Below are 21,883 nucleotides of genomic sequence, written 5' to 3' on the forward strand. Positions count from 1 at the left end.
GAAATGTGTTGTATGAATGAATATAGATCAGGAGAACACACACCCTTGCCTTCACTCTATGGCAGCGCCCGGGTATCACCTCACTTTTTATTGTTTGATTACATTGAATTGTGACTTCTGGATCTCCCAGTGGACACTGGAGTGATCCGATAGGTCACAACCAGCAGAAAACCGACCGGAGCAGCTGAAGACGGCAGCTGATAAGTATATTATTGGGGGCAAGGAACTTACATTAAATACACCACTCCAGCGTAAGAGAAAAACAAAATGCCAGAGTGGTGCTTTAATATCTTCTGACAAATCCAAAATAGAAGTGGCCTCCACTACCTGTGTACAAAATCAAAATAGGAGCAGATTTTCACACACAAGAATAACAGTATGGACGCGAGCTAATTTGCATAATATTTCCCAGGGAGCACTGCCTGCAGCAAGACAATCTACACCAGCTGGATCTTCACAAGAAGAACCAGAACCCACCTAGAGAATTGAGAAAATCTGAGGAGAGTATATTTGCATGAAGTTTCTGTGACTGGGTGATAGACACAGTTCTCTATAGAGTCCAAAATGTCTATATATGCTCGCAAATTCCTCCCAGAAAATAATAAATAGCATCCACTCAGGTGCCCCACCCTGAGCTCCTCCCTACTGCCTGGTTACCCTGCCGGTCTCCTTTTCTTCCCCTGACGGAGAAGCTGCAGGTATCAGTAGGCAAGTAAGGTGCTATTTATCATCTTTCAAGTACATAATAAAATTAAAAGAAAACCCCTTGAAGTACTAACTTTTCTAAAAGAACAGAAGCAATGTGCTGAGAAAGTAGTAAGTATTCATACCTGGTACAGCTCCATTCACATATCCATTTACAGTATACATCAAAGGTCTCTCCTTTGTAGATGGAACGGCTTGCCAACTTTTGCTTTCATCGAACACCCCGAACATCAGGACATAATCTTTGTTAAAGTTTTTTTGTGTTCCATCATGATTTAGGCTTCCTAATATTTTATGGGGAAACGTTTGTTAAGTCTTGCATGTGTTCAACAATCATATATTATTACAAGCTAGTTCTGTTGTATGTTGAATGGTGCATGGACCTGGGCCCAAATATATACAGCGGGTGAAATAAGTGTTGAAAACGTCACCAATTTTCTAAGTAAATATATTTCCAAAGGTGGCATTGACAAGAAATTCTCACCAGATGTCGGTAACAACCCACCCAATCCACACAGGCAAAGAATCAAAGTATATATTTCCATAAATTAAGTTATCCATAATATAATCGTACAAGCGTCCCTCTGTCTGAAGCCTCTATAGACTGCGCAAGTGCGACACTCCTGCGCAGTCTGGCTCCAGACAGAATTACGCATGGAGCCGTTACAGGTAAGAGGAGTGTATGGCGCCGGAGATCGCGGTATGTGTAGACACTGAACGCATACCGGGATCTCCGGCACCACACTTATATACTTACCTGACCAGGAGGAGCGTTGCTGCGGCGCCTCTCTTCTGGCCGGAGGCCGGGGGTGGAGTGAAGGCGTCGAAATCGGCGCATGCGCATAGTGCTATCCGGCGCCATTTTACTGAAGACACATTTGCAGTGTGTCTTCAGCAAAATGGCGCTGGACAGCATAGGTATGGGCACGCGTGTACTCCGGCGCCACCCTCCTCCCCCAGCCTCCGGCAGAACAGGACACAGCAGCACTGGAGCACAGGAAAGAAAGGTGAGTATAAGTGTTTTTTTTGTATGTGTGCAGTGTGAAAGAGATGAGGGGTGCCATACATACCAGGATTGGGAGGTGAGGGGGCCACACATACCAGGATTGGTGGATAAAGGGGCCACACATACCAAGATTGGGGGATGAGGGGTACCATACATACCAGGATTGAGGGGTGAGGGGTGGCATGCATACCAGGATTGGGGGATGAGGGATACCATGCATACCAGGATTGGGGGTGAGGGGACAATGCATACCAGGATTGTGGGTGAGGGGACCATGCATACCAGGATTGGGGGTGAGGGGACCATGCATACCAGGATTGGGGGTGAGGGGTACCATGCATACCAAGATTGGGGGTGAGGGGTACCATGCACACCAGGATTGGGGGATGAGGGGTACCATGCATACCAGGATTGAGGGGTGGGGGGTACCATGCATACCAGGATTGGGGGATGAGGGGTACCATACATACCAGGATTGAGGGGTGAGGGGTGGCATGCATACCAGGATTGGGGGATGAGGGATACCATGCATACCAGGATTGGGGGTGAGGGGACAATGCATACCAGGATTGTGGGTGAGGGGACCATGCATACCAGGATTGGGGGTGAGGGGACCATGCATACCAGGATTGGGAGTGAGGGGTACCATGCACACCAGGATTGGGGGATGAGGGGTACCATGCATACCAGGATTGAGGGGTGGGGGGTACCATGCATACCAGGATTGGGGGATGAGGGGTACCATACATACCAGGATTGAGGGGTGAGGGGTACCATGCAAACCAGGATTGGCGGGTGAGGGGACCATGCATACCAGGATTGGGGGTGAGGGGCCCATGCATACCAAGATTGGGGGATAAGGGGTACCATGCATACCAGGATTGGGGGATGAGGGGTACCATGCATACCAGGATTGGGGGGATGAGGGGTACCATGCATACCAGGATTAGGGGGTGAGGAGACCATGCATATCAGGATTGGGGGGTGAGGGGTGCCATACATACCAGGATTGGGGGGTGAGGGGGGTCTTGGGGGATGAGGGGACCATCCATACCAGGATTGGGGGGTGAGGGGTGCCCACAGAGAGACTCCCTTAGTGGAGTCGGAGAAGAGAGGAGGCAGTAGAAGATTTTAGACCAGGTGCCACTCTGGGACCGACCTTGTGTGAGAGTAGGCGACTCCCACGGGTCAGATGGCTGAAGCTGACAGGCACAGCAGATGAGCACGGCAGGTAGACAGGCAGGTGATGCTGGTAGGCAAGCAGGCGGGCATGGCAGGTAGACAGGCAGGCGGACACGGCTGATGGACAGGCTGGCGGACACGGCTGATGGACAGGCAGGCGGGCACGGCTCATAGACAGGCTGGTGGGCACGGCTGATAGACAGGCTGGCAGGCACTGGAACCTGAGGGCTGAGGAGAGTGTTAGCACACAATCAACAACCTTGCACAGGCACCTCCATTTTGGAGGAGGTGCTTTATATAGGAGTAGTCCTCCGGCCATTGGCCAGGGACTCTTTAGGACGGCGCGCGCGGCCCCTTTAAGAGGGAGGGAGCGTGAGCGCCCTTAGTACAGTGCTCGGGAAACTGCACGTGGTGTGCGCACCCCGGGCAGAAGCAGCAGGGGAGCTGGAGTGCGCTGGACCGGGACCGCGGCGGTGAGGGGATCGGCGTCTCTGCCCGGCAGGTGGCAGAGACGCCGACGCAACACAGGGTACCATGCATACCAGGATGAGGGATGTGGTGCCATGCATACCAGGATGAGGGGTAACATATATAACAGGATTGGGGGATGAGGAGTGCCATGTATACCAGGATAGGGATGAGGGGGCCATACGTACCAGGATTTTGGGATGGGGGGTGCCATACATACCAGGATGAGGGATTGGGTACCATACATACCAGGACATACCAGGGATGGGGGGTGCCACACATACCAGGATTGGGATGAGAGGTGCCATGTATATCAAATTTGGGATGAGGGGTGCCATGTATACCAGGATGAGAGATGGGGTGCCATGTATACCAGGATTGGGATGAGGGGTGCCATGTATACCAGATTTGAAATGAGGGGTGCCATGCATACCAGGATTGGGGATGGGGGGTGCCATGCATGCCAGGATTGGGTATGGGGGGGTGCCATGCATAGCAGGATTGGGGATGAGGGGTGCCATGCATATGAGGATTGGGGATGAGGGGTGCCATGCATACCAGGATCCAGGATTGGGGATGAGGGGTGCCATGCATACCAGGATTGGGGATGACAGGTGCCATGCATACCAGGATTGGGGATGATGGGTGCCATGCATACCAGGATCCACGATTGGGGATGAGGGGTACCATGCATTCCAGGATTGGGGATGAGGGGTCCCATGCATACCAGGATTGGGGATGAGGGGTGCCATGAATACCAGGATTGGGGATGAGGGGTGCCATGCATACCAGGATAGTGATGAGGGGTGCCATGCATACTAGGATAGGGACGAGGGGCCATGTATACCAGGATAGGGACGAGGGGTACCATGTATACCAGAATAGGGATGAGGGGTACCATGCATACCAGAATGAGGGATGGGGTGCCATGAATACCAGGATAGGGATGAGGGGTACCATGCATACCAGGATGAGGGGTACCATACATACCAGGATAGGGATGAGGGATGGGGTACCATGTATACCAGCATAGGGATGAGGAGTGCTATGCATACCAGGATGGGAGTGAGTGGCCCATGCATACCAGGATAAGGCTTAGGGGGCCATGCATACCAGGATTGGGGATGAGGGAGCCATGCATACCAGGATTGGGGATGAGGGGTGCCAAGCATGCCGGATTGGGATGAAGGGTGCCATGCATACCAGGATTGGGGATGAGGGGTGCCATGCATACCTGGATTGGGGGTGAGGGGTGCCATGCATACAGGATTGGGGGTGAGGGGTGCCATGCATACCAGGATTAGTGGTGAGGGGTGCCATGCAAACCAGGATTAGAGGTGAGGGGTGCCATGCATACCAGGATTGAGGGGTGCCATGATTACCAGGATAGGGATGAGGGCAGCACATAACAGGATGGGGGAACAGGATGGGGGCAGCACAAATACCAGGATGGGGCAGCACATACCAGCATGGGAGACCATATACCAATAAAAATGCTCGCCACCCGGGCGTAGAACAGGCTCAATAACTAGTGTGTAATAAAGAGAAATGCACAGGGAAAAAGTATTGAACACGCTTACTGAAATTTATTTAATACTTGGTACTAAAGCCTTTGTTGGTGATGACTAGTGTTGAGAGGGCTCCGCCCACGAACATCCCTGATTATCTGATGTTATATGCGTGACAGCGTGGCAAATCAGGGATGTTCGTGGGCGGAGCCGATTTTTTGCTGCGAACAAGCAGGAACCCCGAACACGAACCCGAATTTGAAATGCCGAACAAATTCGCTCAACACTAGTGATGACAGCTTCAAGATGACTCCTGTATGGAGAAACTAGTTGCATGCATTGCTCAAGTGTGATTTTGTCCCATTATTCCACACAAACACTCTTCAAATCCTGAAGGCTCCGTGGCTCCTTCTATGAACTCTGAGCTTTAGTTCCTTCCGTAAATTTTCTATTGGATTCGGGTCAGGTGATTGGCTGGGCAATTCTAGCAGCTTTATTTTTTTTTCACTGAAACCAATTGAGAGTTTCCTTGGCTGTGTGTTTGGGATCATTGTCTTGCTGAAATGTTCACCCTTGTTTCATATTCTCCTGGTAGATGGCAGCAGATTTTTATCAAGAATATCTCGTTATATTTGTCCATTCATCCTTTCTTCAATCATATGAAGTTTGCCAGTGACGTATGCTGAATAACAACCCCACACCATGATGTTCCCACCTCCAAACTTCACTGTTGGTATGGTGTGTTGGGGGTGATATGCAGTGCCTTTTGGCCTCCAAACATGGTGTGTAATATGGCATCCAAACAGTTCAAGTTTGGTCTCATCTGACCAGACTAGATTCTCCCAGTATTTCATAGGCTTGTCTAAATGTTGTTGAGCAAACATTAAACATGCTTGAATATGCTTTTTGTTCATAAATGGAGTGAGCATGCATACAGGTCATGTGGGTTGAGTGCATTAGTGTAATAATTGTTTTCTTTGAAACTATTGTACCTGCTGATTCCACGTCTTTCTGTAGCTCTCCACAGGTGGCCATTGGCTCTTAGACAACACTTCTGATAATTTTTTTCACCCCTCTGTCTGAAATCTTGTGGGGAGTCCCTAGTCAAGGCCGGTTTATGGTGAAATGATAAATGATTGTTCTTTCCACTTCTGGATTATTACCCCAACAGTGCTCACTGCAACCTTCAGTAGTTTAGAAATTCTTCTGTAACAATTGCCATCAGTAGGTTCTGCAATAATAAGGTTGCAATGGTCTTGAGACAGCTCACCGGTTTTACCCATCATGGGATGTTTCTTGTGTGGCATCTTGGTAATGAGACACCTTTTTATAGGCCATCAGTTGACCCAGCTGAAATTATTTTTCACTTAGTGGCAGGATTGATTTCTAATTACTGATGATTTCAGCTGGTGTCATGACTTTCCATGACTTTTTACACCTCTCTTACTTCATGTGTCCAATACTTTTTCATGTGTCATTTCTCATTATTACACATAACTTAATTTATGAACATCTATGGTTTGATTTCTTTGCCTGTGTGAATTGAATGGGTTGTTACCGACATCTGGTGAGAATTGCTTGTAAATGGCACCTTTAGAAATATATTTGCTTAGCAAATTGGTGACAAGTTCAATACTTATGTCAGCCGATTAGATTTTTACAGAACAGATTTTGAATTTAGATTAAGACTGTATATCCGCAATTGATCCACTTCCACCCTTTTCATATGGATATCATGGATGGGGTTCCCTCATCCTTTCCTATCAACCAGAGTGGAAAGCCACTGCTCTGATGGAATTAATGTGACCATGAGTGGTGCAAGAAACCTTTAACAACTTTTCCATTGGGGGGTGGGGGGATAGAAAAAATTGCCACCAGGCTATCCTCTAATCATCGGAAATGTTCAATTCTAGGAATGGATTTGTATTCATCTCCATTATGTGTATCCATTAAAGCCTCATTTTATGTAGGGAAAGACTTTCCGATTAGTAGACTACCTGCATTACCAGTTTTATCTGCAGTGCCCATCATCCCAGCTAGTGCATTGGCCAGGTACCATCTTACCACTTTGTGTCTGTCCTTGCCCTAAATTAGGTCATTCCGTGAGGAGGAATGGAAGGCTTTGTGGGGGTATCAATGGACATGTTAAAAGCATGTTTTATGGAATAAACCCTTTATATATTCAAAACTAATGGTTGGATATATTATGCTTTACCTTTTTTACAAATCAGCAATGGACCAATCAAACCAGAATTGACATCTTGTACTGGGTTTGCCATTGAATAATAACTACTGGTTAAACAGTCAGGATCAGCTACTCTCGGCCCCATGTCCTCTGTAATATCCCATTTATAGGTGTAAATTTCATTTGGTTGTACAAAATCATCCATTTTTTCCAAGGTAGGTGTCCTGTCAGCATATAAAGCACCTAAACAAAATAAAATATGTTATGACCTTGTGATGTAATGATTAAAAAGCAGGATTTATATTTTACAAAATGTAGCAATAACTGGATCCTTACACATGGAGCAGATATCTGCTCTATAGACTTGAGGTCATGTTTTGGGATTCTGCACATAAATCCAGGCATTATTTGCTGGTATTGCACCAGTTATGAATGTGTCAATAGGATATTTGGTTCATAAAAATTTTTTTTCCAGTTTTGGCTTTGGATTTTTTTTTTCTGGAAAAAATCATAAAAACGTATTTGTCGTTGCCAAATCTGTTCCATATCAAAACTGCCTAGATGTGACTTTGTTCACTCTCCTAAGGGCTTCTACCTCTACATTTGGTCTCTCGGTAAGCCATAGAGATGGCCATGAACAGTATAGGCCATTTAGCATTTGTCATTTGACCGCAAGTGTGTGATTTGCCTACTCGCAGTCACGGGACAACTCTCAATGTTCTACTGATATAAGTGGATAAGGATCAAGTCAGCACATATACTTGTGATTATGTGGAGACCACTCAAACCAGCAAGCAGAGCTGACTCCTAACAGTATGCATATTACACACTGTTAGAGCTCATTCACACCGCCGTATACATTGGACGAGTGCTATCCGATTTTTTTCAGATCTGGGAGGTCTGCAGGGGTTGAAACTTTAGCCTAGTGGAAAGTCAGCCTCCGTGTACTGAATGGGTTGTGTAGGATCATCAACCCTGGCAAAGGTTGTACCTGAATCAGATGGGATTGTAAGAGCTTTAGTCTTTAAGAAAAATTGCAACCAGCAATGAAATGGCTGCAATACTACCCAATGGTCTGTAGTGACTTGTTATTACAGTCTTAGTGGACTGATGAAAATTAGAGTGAGTTGTTAACCCATCAGGTTCTTGGAGATAAAGCCGAGTATTTAGAGTGTTTTCCTATCGAGTTAAAAAGGTTCCAGGGTAAAATTTTAGGTTGCAAGTATTACTTGCATCTAGTGATGAGCGAGCATGCTCGGGTGTTTTCCAAGTATCTTCGGCGTGCTCGAATGTTATGTTTTAGTCACTCCGTGTGCATGATTTGAGACTGTTTGACAGCTTTAATACATGTGAGGAATGCGTGTTTTTTAAGCATTCCTCACATGTATTAAAGCTGTCAAACAGTCGCAAAGCATGCACACACGGTGACTAAAACATAACATTCGAGCACGCCGCAAATACTCGGCGAGCACCCGAGAATACTCGCTGAAAGAGTTAACAGAACACGCTCGCTCATCACTACTTGTATCCTCTTACTTGTATCCTCTGGAGGCAGTATTGTGCTGCAAACAGTTTTGTATTTACTTCATTTATGTATAAATGGAAAACTTTATCAAAGAAAATGATCGGAGAATCCTGCTACAATATATGGGTAAGTGCACACAATGTTTTCTTCATGAGGGGTCTGCTCTGGAACCCACCTAAAAAAGTGCTCAGACAATGCTCAGAAGAATGAACATATTCATGTCTATGTAAAAATTACATACTATTCATATGTTCAGGTTTTTGAGAGTCTTTTAACCTTTTTAGGTTTCCAAAGGAGCCAAGCGGTTAAAAGAAGTGATATGTCCATTCGTAAGGTATTTACAGAGCTGAATACGCAACATACTTTACAATACAAGTCAATGGGAAAGCTCAAAAGACGCAAGGAAGATACCCTGGGTAACTTTTTACCTTTTTGTCAGTATTTTTTCTTAAAAAAACCCTTAGTAGTTTCTTTATTGTTAAATGGAGTTAAAAAAATGTCCAGAAAACACCAGTAAAAAAAACACACAAAATGCTGGAAAAACAATAAAAATACTGCTGGTAGTCAAAAAACGTTGAAAAAAAGATTAGAAATGTCCAAAAAGTGTTAAAAAGATGGGTCAATAAAAAAAATTGTTGGTGTTTCCTGAAGCATCTTTCTCTTAAAAAACTAGACTGGTTTGCCTGCCTGATAAACTCTATTTAGTGATCAGTATGAGCATTATGTAATACAAGAAGTCAGTGATAGGTTCCTTCTCTATAGAAAAACCTATAAACCTTGTTTAATAAAAAGGATCAGCATTTCCAGCACCTCTGTGGATGCCATATATTCTGTGTCACGTTTGTATTATTCCTATTCATGTACTCTGCAGTGACATTAAGGTGGACCGGCAGGCCCATGATCCAGGTGTCTGGTCTGTGAGCAATAAGATACTGTATATAAAAAGGTAAAAAAGGACAGACAGTATATTATTTGGACTTTTTTTTACCTTCCGACAACTTTCCATATGAAATTCCTTGTGGATGAATGGTAAGAGGCTTATTAGCCATATTCTTAAAATGGACTTTTAAAGTATCTCCAACTTCTCCATGTAACGTCGGTCCAAGGATACCTAAAGAAGAACAAATGAAGCCATTCTGAATATAAATAAAACCTTATACTTGTAATTTTAAAATATAATAACCCCCAGCTGACTAATTGCATATATATTCTATCCAGATGCAGCCATTTTGTGAACAGCAAAGTCCAGCATTTTCAGAGAAGATTATGAAGAAACAAAAAAGTCATGTTGAACTACAAGCAGAGAATTCACATACTGTGCACCAAAAATAATAAATGTAAATATCTCTGCAAATTTGAAAGAGAAGATGCTCCCATCACTCTGTGCACTTGGTAGACACTTATAGGGAATTTTGAAGAGACAAGCTGAGCATCATCAAGAGACAAGTTTCTACATATTCTTATCTCAGGGAGTGTGTTTTCGCCCCTCTGTCCCAAATGTCATATTGGAGACTGCTAGAACTGGGATTACATTAATTATAACATCATTCCGGTATGGAGTCAATTCATAACTATGATAGGAAACTCAATGCAAATACTGAAACCTTAGCTTAATTAAATCCAAGATTCAAATGAGTATTTTACCTTTAAAAATATTCTTTACTTACATTTAAAATTTATAAAAATATATTATATATGAAACAAACACAGTGCAACTACCAATGCAGGGTTATATCATTATTTGACAAAATTCGGAAATAAATCCATACAGTACATGGCAAATCAATATCGTATTTATTTCTATGAAATTTCATTGTTTAACTATGGCAACATTAAATTTATGTTTAATCGGGTAAAGTTTAACAAGAAGTTAGTACATCCCTGTTTCAAATATTATCTGCTATGGGGCACCATGATTTGTATGTACGCCCCTGGCCGAGATCAATAACAAAACCTCATATAGAGGCATGTATAGAATATACGGTATATATAAACACTGGCCACTTACATATTAGAAGTCAGTATATCCTTCACCCTGCAGCCCTAGGGGGCATTTGAAACAGGGATGTACATTTTATAAATTTTGAATTTAAATAAAGAATATGTTTTAAGGTTAAAATACTCATTTGAATCTTGGATTTAATTAAGCTAAAATAATATTGTTTTAGAACTGGGATTAGCAGCTTCTGGGAGGGATGAAAGTATACTCTTCCTAGAGAAAACTCCGAAGAGACACCTAGTTGGTGTGCAAGCAGAAAATTCACATACTGTGCTCCAAAAGAATCAAACTTGAATGTCTCAGCAATGGAACGACACAGCGCAAAACAGAAAAGCGAGGCAGAATTTCAAGAGCTCAGGGATGGTTATGACGCGCCCCTGGGCCTTCTGTGTCGTGCGGCATCGCGTGCACGGGGGCTTACCCGGAGCCGGATCAGATGGGGGTAGTAGTCTCGTGGCGGTGACCCGGTCCGTGCCCAGGGAGTCAAACTAAGTGGCGAGTCTATTAGCAGTAGATGTTGGATGACTACGCCACCCGTTGAATGCAGCTTTGGAGCTGCCGCTGCAGGGCAGACCGCTGAGGCCGGTGGAAGGATGGTGCAGCGGGGATGGTATAACCCCCAACGGGAGGGGTATGGCCTCAGGGCAGCCGAAGTGGATGATGGGGGTAGCAGGAACCACTCAAAGACGATGCGTGTAGTTCAGGGTCTTTACTGGTGACAAAGATAGACCCTCCCGGAGTACTTGCTAGCGATCGGGGCCTGGTCAGTCCTTGAGCAGATGGGATCTCCCCTGGCCAGGCGGAGTTGTAGGCCTTCCCAGCTAACTGTACTCTTCTGGCTACCTTGCTAGAGGCGGGTAAAAGTAGCCCACGTCCCTGAGTGTACCGTGTGGTGCTCACCCGTATGGCCGGTGACTCGGGGCCTTCTAATGGCTTCCGCTCCACGATGGCGGTGCTGGTCCCACGCGTGTGACCGTGCCTTCGGGTTTCTGGGCCAGAGGACCTGCAATCCCCTGCCGGTCGGTTTCTGCTGCTGGGTAAGGAACAGTCCCCACAGCCTCGGACTCCGGGTCCGGTGATAACTTCTCAGTCAGGGCGAGCTCTGCAGCTGCCAGCCCCTGACTCCTTGTAGCACTGCTCCCACAGAGCTCCTGTTGTTTCTTCCTATGCTGCTTCTCTTCTCTACTCTTGTTCTCTCTCTCTCCTAACCCTGCCTCAGCCCCAGGTTTATATAGGGGAAGTTCTTCCCCTCCCAGGACTGGGCAGGAGGTGTGGCATGCATAAGATCCCTGACCAAGAGACCTCCCACCTGCTCTCAGACATAATATTGCTATTATTGTGGAGACCAGACCCCTGGGGTGCCACATTTACAAGGAATGAAAATTTTTATGAACAAATAACAGATCCTCTTTAAATGTGTTATCTGTGGCTCAGTGGACCCCTTGCAGCGCTGGGGTCCTGGGTTCAAATCTCACCAAGAACAAGGAGTTTGTATGTTCTCTCCTTGTTTGCATGGGTTTCCTCTGGGTTCTCCGGTTTCCTCCCACACTCCAAAGACATACTGATAGGGAATGTAGATTGTGAGCCCCAATGGGCACAGTGCCCATACTGTCTGTGAAGTGCTGTGGAATTAATGGCGCTATATAACTGAGTAAATAAATAAATCTTCACAGTTCACTGACTGTACATCTTTCATATTAAAAATACAGCCAATTACAGGCTACATCAGTAATATTAACAACCAAGTTACACTAATGGAATCCTATATAGTATTTGTGGTCATAAACTCAATATAAGCATAACACACCCTTTCTCTCAGCTGGGATACCTTAAAGAAAGAAGAAGAATACGAGTATATTCAACCGTAAAATTGAATTTTATTAAGTCAGGAAAAATTTAAAAACCCAATAAAAACCCAATACAGTGCTTCACAACTATGGGCGGGCTAATTTATGTGCACATAGAAATTATTGTATCCAAACTCCTTAATGGTATGACCAATACGGAAAAACATCAAATTGCAATGCGCTGTTCAAAGATACGGTTCACCGGCCGCGAACGGAAGTTCCATGACAGGAAGTCGTCACCCGGCGCATGCGCCATTGGAGGTGAGGGCATGACCGGAAACAATAGCGCACACACCGGTTTACAATGCGGAATCAACATTTTCACTATATATACCACCTACGATATACTTACTATAAGCTGACGAAGGCTGGACGAAACGTACGTCGGGGCGATGGGCGGGCAGCTGCACAAGACACCTTACTAAGGTACCAGTCCTTTTGACATCCTTTGCTTTTTAGCAATTATAATGGGAAGCAGTGCCCAGAGTTAATGTTCATTGACAGCTGATTTTACACATTAGGTTAATTTTTCTTGCCACAAATAAGGTTTATCCTTCATTCCAAGGGCCAATTGTGGCAGCAGTATTGTCATATCTTTGAACAGCGCATTGGAGTTACATGTTTTTCCGTATTGGTCATACCATTAAGGAGTTTGGATACAATAATTTCTATGTGCACATAAATTAGCCCGCCCATATTTGTGAAGCACTGTATTGGGTTTTTATTGTGTTTTTACATTTTTCCTGACTTAATAAAATTCAATTTTACAGTTGAATATACTCATATTATTCTTCTTTCTTTGGGGTGTCCCAGCTGAGAGAAAGGGTGTGTTACACATCAGTAATATGCAGGCATTAGCAAAGAGGCCAGTGATTTCAGTGGTCATGTGAAGCAATCTATGTATGGTGCATGACTATTGCATTAAGTCAGCAGAGACTGGCGAGGACCACTGGAGAAATGGCATTGGAGTGTCATGGCAATAAAGAGATAAGAATACTTGTCATGGAGACATTTTTATAAATCCTAACAAAACCATCTAAGTAATACCGCCCTGATATCTTTATTGACTCTACTACTACAGTGAGAATACTCTGATAACATGGTTAGGCTGGTATCATGCGTTTGACCTTCACAGTCCGAGAGCAGACCAGCAGTCCACATCGTTGTCTGTACTTGGACGGCAAATTTCGGACATATAAAACCGCTCCAACCAGTGAATCAGTCAGCAAACAACAGGCGGTCATACAGTGGTGGCCAAAAGTATTGGCACCCCTGCAATTCTGGCAGATAATACTCAGTTTCTTCCTGAAAATGATTGCAATCACAAATTCTTTGGTATTATTATCTTCATTTTATTTGCTTGCAAGGAAAAAACACAAAAGAGAATGAAGCAAAAATCAAATCATTGATCATTTCACACAAAACTCCAAAAATGGGCCAGACAAAAGTATTGGCACCCTCAGCCTAATACTTGGTTGCACAACCTTTAGCCAAAATAACTGCGAACAACCGCTTCCGGTAACCATCAATGAGTTTCTTACAATGCTCTGCTGGAATTGTAGACCATTCTTCTTTGGTAAACTGCTCCAGGTCCCTGATATTTGAAGGGTGCCTTCTCCAAACTGCCATTTTGAGATCTCTCCACAGGTGTTCTATGGGATTCAGGTCTGGACTCATTGCTGGCCACCTTATAAGTCTCCAGTGCTTTCTCTCAAACCATTTTATAGTGCTTTTGGAAGTGTGTTTTGGGTCATTGTCCTGCTGGAAGACCCATGACCTCTGAGGGAGACCCAGCTTTCTCACACTGGGCCTTACATTATGCTGCAAAATTTGTTGGCAGTCTTCAGACTTCATAATGCCATGCACACGGTCAAGCAGTCCAGTGCCAGAGGCAGCAAAGCAACCCCAAAACATCAGGGAACCTCCGCCATGTTTGACTCTAGGGACCGTGTTATTTTCTTTGAATGCCTCTTTTTTTTTCCTGTACACTCTATGTTGATGCTTTTTCCCAAAAAGCTCGACTTTTGTCTCATCTGACCAGAGAGCATTCTTCCAAAACGTTTTAGGCTTTCTCAGGTAAGTTTTGGCAAACTCCAGCCTGGCTTTTTTATGTCTCGGGGTAAGAAGTGGGGTCTTCCTGGGTATCCTACCATACAGTCCCTTTTCATTCAGACGCCGACGGATAGCACGGGTTGACACTGTTGTACCCTCAGACTGCAGGGCAGCTTGAACTTGTTTGGATGTTAGTCGTGGTTCTTTATCCACCATCCGCACAATCTTGCGTTGAAATCTCTCGTCAATTTTTCTTTTCCGGTCACATCTAGGGAGGTTAGCCACAGTGCCATGGGCTTTAAACTTCTTGATGACACTGCGCACGGAAGACACAGGAACATTCAGGTCTTTGGAGATGGACTTGTAGCCTTGAGATTGCTCATGCTTCCTCACAATTTGGTTTCTCAAGTCCTCAGACAGTTCTTTGGTCTTCTTTCTTTTCTCCATGCTCAATGTGGTACACACAAGGACACAGGACAGAGGGTGAGTCAACTTTAATCCATGTTAACTGGCTGCAAGTGTGATTTAGTTATTGCCAACACCTGTTAGGTGCCACAGGTAAGTTACAGGTGCTGTTAATTACACGAATTAGAGAAGCATCACATGATTTTTCAAACAGTGCCAATACTTTTGTCCACCCCCTTTTTTAGGTTTGGTGTGGAATTATATCCAATTTGGCTTTAGGACAATTCTTTTTGTGTTTTTTCATTGAAGACAAATTAAATGAAGATAATAATACCAAAGAATTTGTGATTGCAATCATTTTCAGGAAGAAACGGAGTATTATCTGACAGAATTTCAGGGGTGCCAATACTTTTGGCCACCACTGTATATGGATTTCTGCTTATTGCAATTAGGTTCTCCTAAGGGCAGGTGCAGACGACTGAGAAAATCGGGTCAATTATGCTAATCACACTCTGATCAGACACTGATCAGAGTCAGTGTGTCATCTGATTTTCTTGGGAATCTCGAAAAAAAAAAAAGTTTCTCCATTCAATCTGATGTCATCCAAGTGCAGTCCAATGTTTTCCATGGGCGCATAGACATGAATGGGCACGTGCCTTCTGATTTTCGGGGACAGATAATGTATGCTGCTGCAAGGTCTGAGGAAAACACGGACATGTGCACGGCCCCATAGAATAATATAGGTCTGAGTGTAATCCGATGTTTTGACGAATCGCAGTTGGATCGAAACTACAGTCGTGTGCAGGAGCCCTAATCCAAAAGAAAGATATGCTGATATGCACAGAATATTATGGAACTGGCATTTATGTGATTACTAGTGTTGAGCGAGCACTAAAATGCTCGGGTGCTCGAAGCTCGGGCCGAGCTCGCCGTGATACTCGGGTGCTCGACCCGAGCAACGAGCCCAATGTTAGGCTATGGGAGACCCAAGCATTTTTGCGGCGGCACCCCCGGCAGTCTTTTATAAGCCTAACAAGTGCCCAAAACGATAGTGACAGTGCTCAAATGACATGGGGACAGCATGGGGATCGCCCCAGGAAGCATTTCTGCCCCCCAGGTCACTGCTGTCAACAACGTGGTCAGAGGTATTAAGCCACTTTAACGGGCTCACAATAAAACGTTCAAAAACGAAACTGAAACTGCTTTCCTGTGAAATATGTTAAGGAAGTTCCTTTCCAGGGTGAAGACTTGTGTATACTGTAAGGTAAAATAAATAACTAAAAAAAAAAATACTCCTCCACACCTTGGGCTATGTTCACAAGTAGCATTTTTTATGCGTTTTTGCACTTTTGTAATGCTTTCAACCGTGACAAATGCATTCACAGGGAAATGTCATTTTAACATTTTACAACCTTATCTGGCCATGTGCTGTGTGACACATGCATACAGTGCTAAAAAGACATGGGAACAGCATGGTGAAGACCCCTTGAAGCATCTCTAACACCCAGGTCACTGCCTAAAAGTGTGCCCATCAGAAGTCATCCTTGCCGCATCAGAAGATGCAGACTTGCAACTATCCCCGTGCAAGTTCTTGTCCTAAGGCAGTGTTCAATTGAACCTCCCCCATTCCTTGCAATGCAAGCGCAAATATGCAGCCAACCACCCACCCACCCCCAGGCTGCAATACCATACTGCTAGCTTGCACTTGAAATTGGGCCTTTTAGGCATGTGGAGGCAGAATCTGGCCACCACGTCATGGCTGCGTTGGCGGCCTGGTATCCATACTCAGTCCCCAGCCGCCCGGCGGCCGGGTGTCCACACTCGGTCCCCAGCCGCCAGGGGGCGGCCGGGTGTCCATACTCGGTCCCCAGTCGCCCCGCGGCCGGGTGTCCACACACGGTCCCCAGCCGCCTGGGGGCAGCCGGGTGTCCATAAACGGTCCCCAGGCGCCCCTATTTCTCCTTGGAACATCCCCCCACACATTTTCTTAGCCCGGCCTGCTTTAGGGCAGCATTGGACGAGCCCACCAGAGAACCAGACTCCTCCGGTGGGCCCTGACTTCTCCATCAGGGGAGTTGAGAGTGCCAAGGTGAGGACCATGATGATGATGATACAAGCTAGCATCTGCTTTGTTTTCTTGGAATGCAAGCGTAAGTGTGCAGCCTGCCACCCACCCACCCCCAGGCTGCAATACCATACTGCTTGCTTGCTTGCAATTGAAATTGGGCCTTTTAGGCATGTGGAGGCGGAATCTGGCCACCACGTCATGGCTGCGTTGGCGGCCTGGAATCCATACTCAGTCGCCAGCCGCCCGGCGGCCGGGTGTCCACACTCGGTCCCCAGCTGCCAGGGGGCGGCCGGGTGTTCATACTCGGTCCCTAGCCGCCCCGCGGCCGGGTGTCCACACACCGTCCCCAGCCGCCTGGGAACAGCCGGGTGTCCATAAATGGTCCCCAGCCGCCCCTATTTCTCCTTGGAACATCCCCCCACACACTTTTCTTAGCCCGGCCTGCTTTAGGGCAGCATTGGACGAGCCCACCAGAGAACCAGACTCCTCCGGTGGGCCCTGGCTTCTCCATCAGGGGAGTTGAGAGTGCCAATGTGAGGACCATGATGATGATGATACAAGTTAGCATCTGCTTTGTTTTCTTGGAATGCAAATGTAGCGCCCCGAGGGTTCGGCCGCTACAGGGGTATTGCACCTCAACCAGAGGTGTGGTATTCCACTCCCGGGTAAGGAAGGAGTATGGACCAGGGCTCAGTTAGCTGCACACATATATACTCCTCATTTCCGGGGGACAGCTCTACGGTGCTCCCATTAGTATGCAGGCACGACTGACTATGTCCCTGGCTGGAGTGGGGAGGGGGGGAACCTTAGTGATGTGGGAGCAGATAGGGGCTGGTTTCTGGGCATAGGAAGGAGCTCATTGGATGCTGGTCACCTGGGCTCAGACACGGAGGAGGAGGTATAAAAGGTGGGCACCATCTTTGTTCTGAGAGAAGTTCAGTCTGTGAGGAGGAAGTGAGAGTGGAGGAGAAGGGGAGCAGAGGCTCCGCTGGAGTTCTGCTCCACAGCCAGGCCCAGGGACTCGGGCAGGGCGAGAGGGAGAGAAGAAAAAGAACAGACCAGAAAGAGAAAGGAACAGAACAGAAAGTGAAGGAACCAAAGAATAGAAAGGCTCAGGAACACGAAGGTAGAAGGGACCCTAAGGACCCAGGAGAATACGGGTGACGGGTCAGGCAAGAAAAGGGTACCGGATCCCAAGTTGGTGGAGGCAAATAATCCTCAGCCAAGAACCGGAGGTCGTGATCATTTATTGGTGCGACCCCTCGCTAAATCTACTAGGAAGGCACCACATAGGGCCAGGGAAGCTGGCACCAAGTTCTCCCAGAGAAGGCCCGAGGCAGCCGGACAGAAGTTTGGTCACTGGTGGGGCACGGCCAGAGGAAGGATAGAAGGGAGTTCTGTGCCATACTCCTGAATTGCCTGGGGGTTGACCGAGCCCCTCACCTGGTGGACGCAGCACGGCTTGGGCGGTCACTACCTGTACAGAAGTGGCTTGGAGTATACGAACTGTGAGTAAAAGAACCTGGAGTGCAACACGTTGTCTTTGTGTTTCTTACCTCGCCAGCACTAACGGTACTGGGACGCCCTGCACCACAACCCCCACCATCTACGTTCACTGCCCCGAGGCTACACTCCTCCCGTGGGGAGTTATACTATTCACTGCTGCACCCACAACACCAGCCTCAGCGGTCTACCCGGCAGCGGCGGTTCACTCTGACTGCAATCCACGGGTGGCGTAGTCGGACATTGCAAAACATATAGAAGACTGCCACTGGTCTGACCACCCTGAGCCATGGACCGGGTTGCCACTACTACCCCCATCATCACACTAAAGCCCGGTTCCGTGTGCCCCACGGCCCAGGGGGCGAGTAAGCTTTGGCGTAGTCGGCAGGATCGTGACCAACCCGCCACGAACGGGTATTGCGTGCCTGAAAAGAGACTGTTTCACTGTATTAAAAATGGCGCCCGCCCCAGAAGAACGGACGCCATAATGTGCGCGCCAAAAGACAACAGGAAGCCACCTCCCATCGTGGGCCAGGTCCCAGAATGGCGCCAAAGAAGGAGCCCACCCCCAACAGCCATGAGTGCGGCTGTAGAGATGTCCATCAAGGTGGGGGGGGCTGCCCCTGAAAGTGATTGTCAGCAGATTGCCCCAAGACCACCCCCAATGGGGGCGGAAAGAGAAGAAAACTGTGGGGCCGGGTGTGGTTTGGATCAGTCTCACCGGACCACACCCGGAGATGGAAAGAGGAGCCAGCTCCAGCACTCTGGTGAGGGGCCTGCTGCAGGCCGAACCACCATGCAGCTTCATGGAGCGGCTAGCACAACTCCCCAAGGAAGATCCGGAGTATGTGCCGGCTGCGCTGGAGGAGTTGGACCGGAGGATGGTCCGGACGCAGCGGGACGTGATTGCTGGGTGGAAGGAAGAGATGGCCGGCGGACCGTGACCCAGCAGCAGGAGGCACTGCAACCCTCCAGCAGCACGCCTGCCTCCGAGGGCGGTGAGAGTGGATCGGAGGCCGAGGACGCCGCCGCGGAGTAGGCCATAGCCGCGGAGGCAGGTAACGGGGAAGTCCTTACCCCAAGTCCAAGGGCCGCGACCCTGTCCCTGTCTCCCGTCACGGCACCCGAAGCCCCGGGAGTCGTAGCTGCCATCACACCTCCCTCGCTACCAACTGGGCCTCAGGCCGTAGACGCCGCCGTTGAGCCCCGCCCCGTGCCGTGCCCTCTGACCCCGGACGCGACCGGAAGACGACCACCGCAGGCCTGGTCGCAAGGCCTAGTGCCCCCGGGCGCCGCTGCCCCGTCAGCGCCCCCTGCCTCTGCTGTACCACCCCTGGGCGCGGATCTGTTCGCCCAGCACACTGGTCCGGATGGGCTCCCTTTCATCTGGCCCCCCGGATATGTTAACCCCCGCTTCCAGAGAAGCCTGTCTGCGGAGGCCGGAGCCCCACCTGAACCCCTGAAACCTGCTCCGGAGCCCATGGAAGTCTCCCAGCCCCCGCTCGAAGACGCCCAGTTTGAGTGGGACCCGACCGGAGAAAATCTAATGGGGTTCACCCAGGAGACACGGGCGGACGCGGCCCGCCGACGGGAGTCCTGCCGCCAGCAGTTGGCGATGTTCGAGAGGGAGCAGCGGGAACGGCATGCCTGGCAAGAGCAGCTACAGGCCCAAAGTGCACAACAGAAGATGAGGACCCGGCGAGACCCCCGAGCTGCCCGCAGTCCCCGAGCCACTGGGACTGTCGTCAAGTTTCAAATGGAGCATGGCTGGGGTTTCATCAGAGACCCGAACACCATCAGCGACGTGTTTGTGACCTGGAGGGATGTCGAGAGCCACCTGCCGGAGGGTCACCGAGGGCGAGACCTGTATCCTGGGGACGTGGTGACCTACACCAGACACCAAGGCGTCAAGGGGTGGTACGCCCTCCATGTCCACAGAGTGGTAGAAGAGGAGGAACAGCGCCACTCTGCCCAAGGATATCAAGAGGGCCCGCACGGGCCTGAAGATTACCAGGAGCAAGGCGCATATGGAGGTCAGCATTAACAGTAAAGTGGAGAAGCGCCAGTGTACATAGTTACCTGTCAGGGTACAGAAACTGTTTTGGGACTGTTTCCGCTTAAAGCGTGGTCCCCGTTGGGACTGATATGGAACTGTTAAAAGTTGCCCCTTCCCTTACCTGGCTGAGGACTGAGAGCAGCCACTCCCCTCTCCTAATCAGGCTGAGGACTGAGAACAGCCATTCCCTTCCATACCTGGCCGAGGACTGAGAGCGGCCGTCCCTGTAAATAGTTGCGCTTCCTAAAGCGCCCCCTATTGGTTTTATAAAAGAACTGAAACGTCTACCTCAAGACAAGTTTGCTAGAGTGTTGCACCTTTAAGAAGAATGAACACCTGGTCGCAAGTTGCACCGCGGCCAGGGCACAAGAATATGTTTTACTTAAAAATGTTTTATATGAAAAGTTTTATATGCTGCTACATGATAATGAGAATGCTTTATATGACAAAAGAGTTCCGGTAGGATTAACAATGTCTTACAGAGAAAAAGTGTTTCCCATAAAAGGGAATTGGAAAAATTACGGTCATTTGCAAATGTAAAAAGTTATTGAAAAAGTTTTGCATGTCTTGTAATCAAATGTCTTTACTCTTTTCCAGCACGAGGACGTGCTGTGGTTTACCAGGGGGGAATGTAGCTCCCCGAGGGTTCGGCCGCTACAGGGGTATTGCACCTCAACCAGAGGTGTGGTATTCCACTCCCGGGTAAGGATGGAGTATGGACCAGGGCTCAGTTAGCTGCACACATATACACTCCTCATTTCCGGGGGACAGCTCTACGGTGCTCCCATTAGCATGCAGGCACGACTGACTATGTCCCTGGCTGGAGTGGGGAGGGGGAGAACCCTAGTGATGTGGGAGCAGATAGGGGCTGGTTTCTGGGCATAGGAAGGAGCTCATTGGATGCTGGTCACCTGGGCTCAGACACGGAGGAGGAGGTATAAAAGGTGGGCACCATCTTTGTTCTGTGAGAAGTTCAGTCTGTGAGGAGGAAGTGAGAGTGGAGGAGAAGGGGAGCAGAGGCTCCGCTGGAGTTCTGCTCCAGAGCCAGGCCCAGGGACTCGGGCAGGGCGAGAGGGAGAGAAGAAAAAGAACAGACCAGAAAGAGAAAGGAACAGAACAGAAAGTGAAGGAACCAAAGAATAGAAAGGCTCAGGAACACGAAGGTAGAAGGGACCCTAAGGACCCAGGAGAATACGGGTGACGGGTCAGGCAAGAAAAGGGTACCGGATCCCAAGTTGGTGGAGGCAAATAATCCTCAGCCAAGAACCGGAGGTCGTTATCATTTATTGGTGCGACCCCTCACTATATCTACTAGGAAGGCACCACATAGGGCCAGGGAAGCTGGCGCCAAGTTCTCCCAGAGAAGGCCCGAGG

At 47.9% G+C, this 21,883-nt stretch overlaps 1 protein-coding gene across 1 annotated transcript in view; it reads right to left on the bottom strand.

Annotated features, from left to right (window-relative positions):
* F5 (coagulation factor V) overlaps positions 1-21,883 on the bottom strand; it is a 119,788-nt gene that overhangs the window by 70,487 nt on the left and 27,418 nt on the right. The window contains exons 3-5 of the mRNA XM_073667233.1: positions 9,568-9,690; positions 7,085-7,297; positions 831-989 (exon numbers count right to left, since the gene is read on the bottom strand). Coding sequence (XP_073523334.1) covers positions 831-989; positions 7,085-7,297; positions 9,568-9,690 — 495 coding nt within the window. The remainder of the gene's footprint in view (positions 1-830; positions 990-7,084; positions 7,298-9,567; positions 9,691-21,883) is intronic.

This window comes from Phyllobates terribilis, unplaced genomic scaffold, assembly GCF_046119375.1.
Source record: "Phyllobates terribilis strain yellow unplaced genomic scaffold, ASM4611937v1 Scaffold_2__4_contigs__length_985480577, whole genome shotgun sequence".
In the NCBI taxonomy this organism is placed as follows: Eukaryota; Metazoa; Chordata; class Amphibia; order Anura; family Dendrobatidae; genus Phyllobates; species Phyllobates terribilis.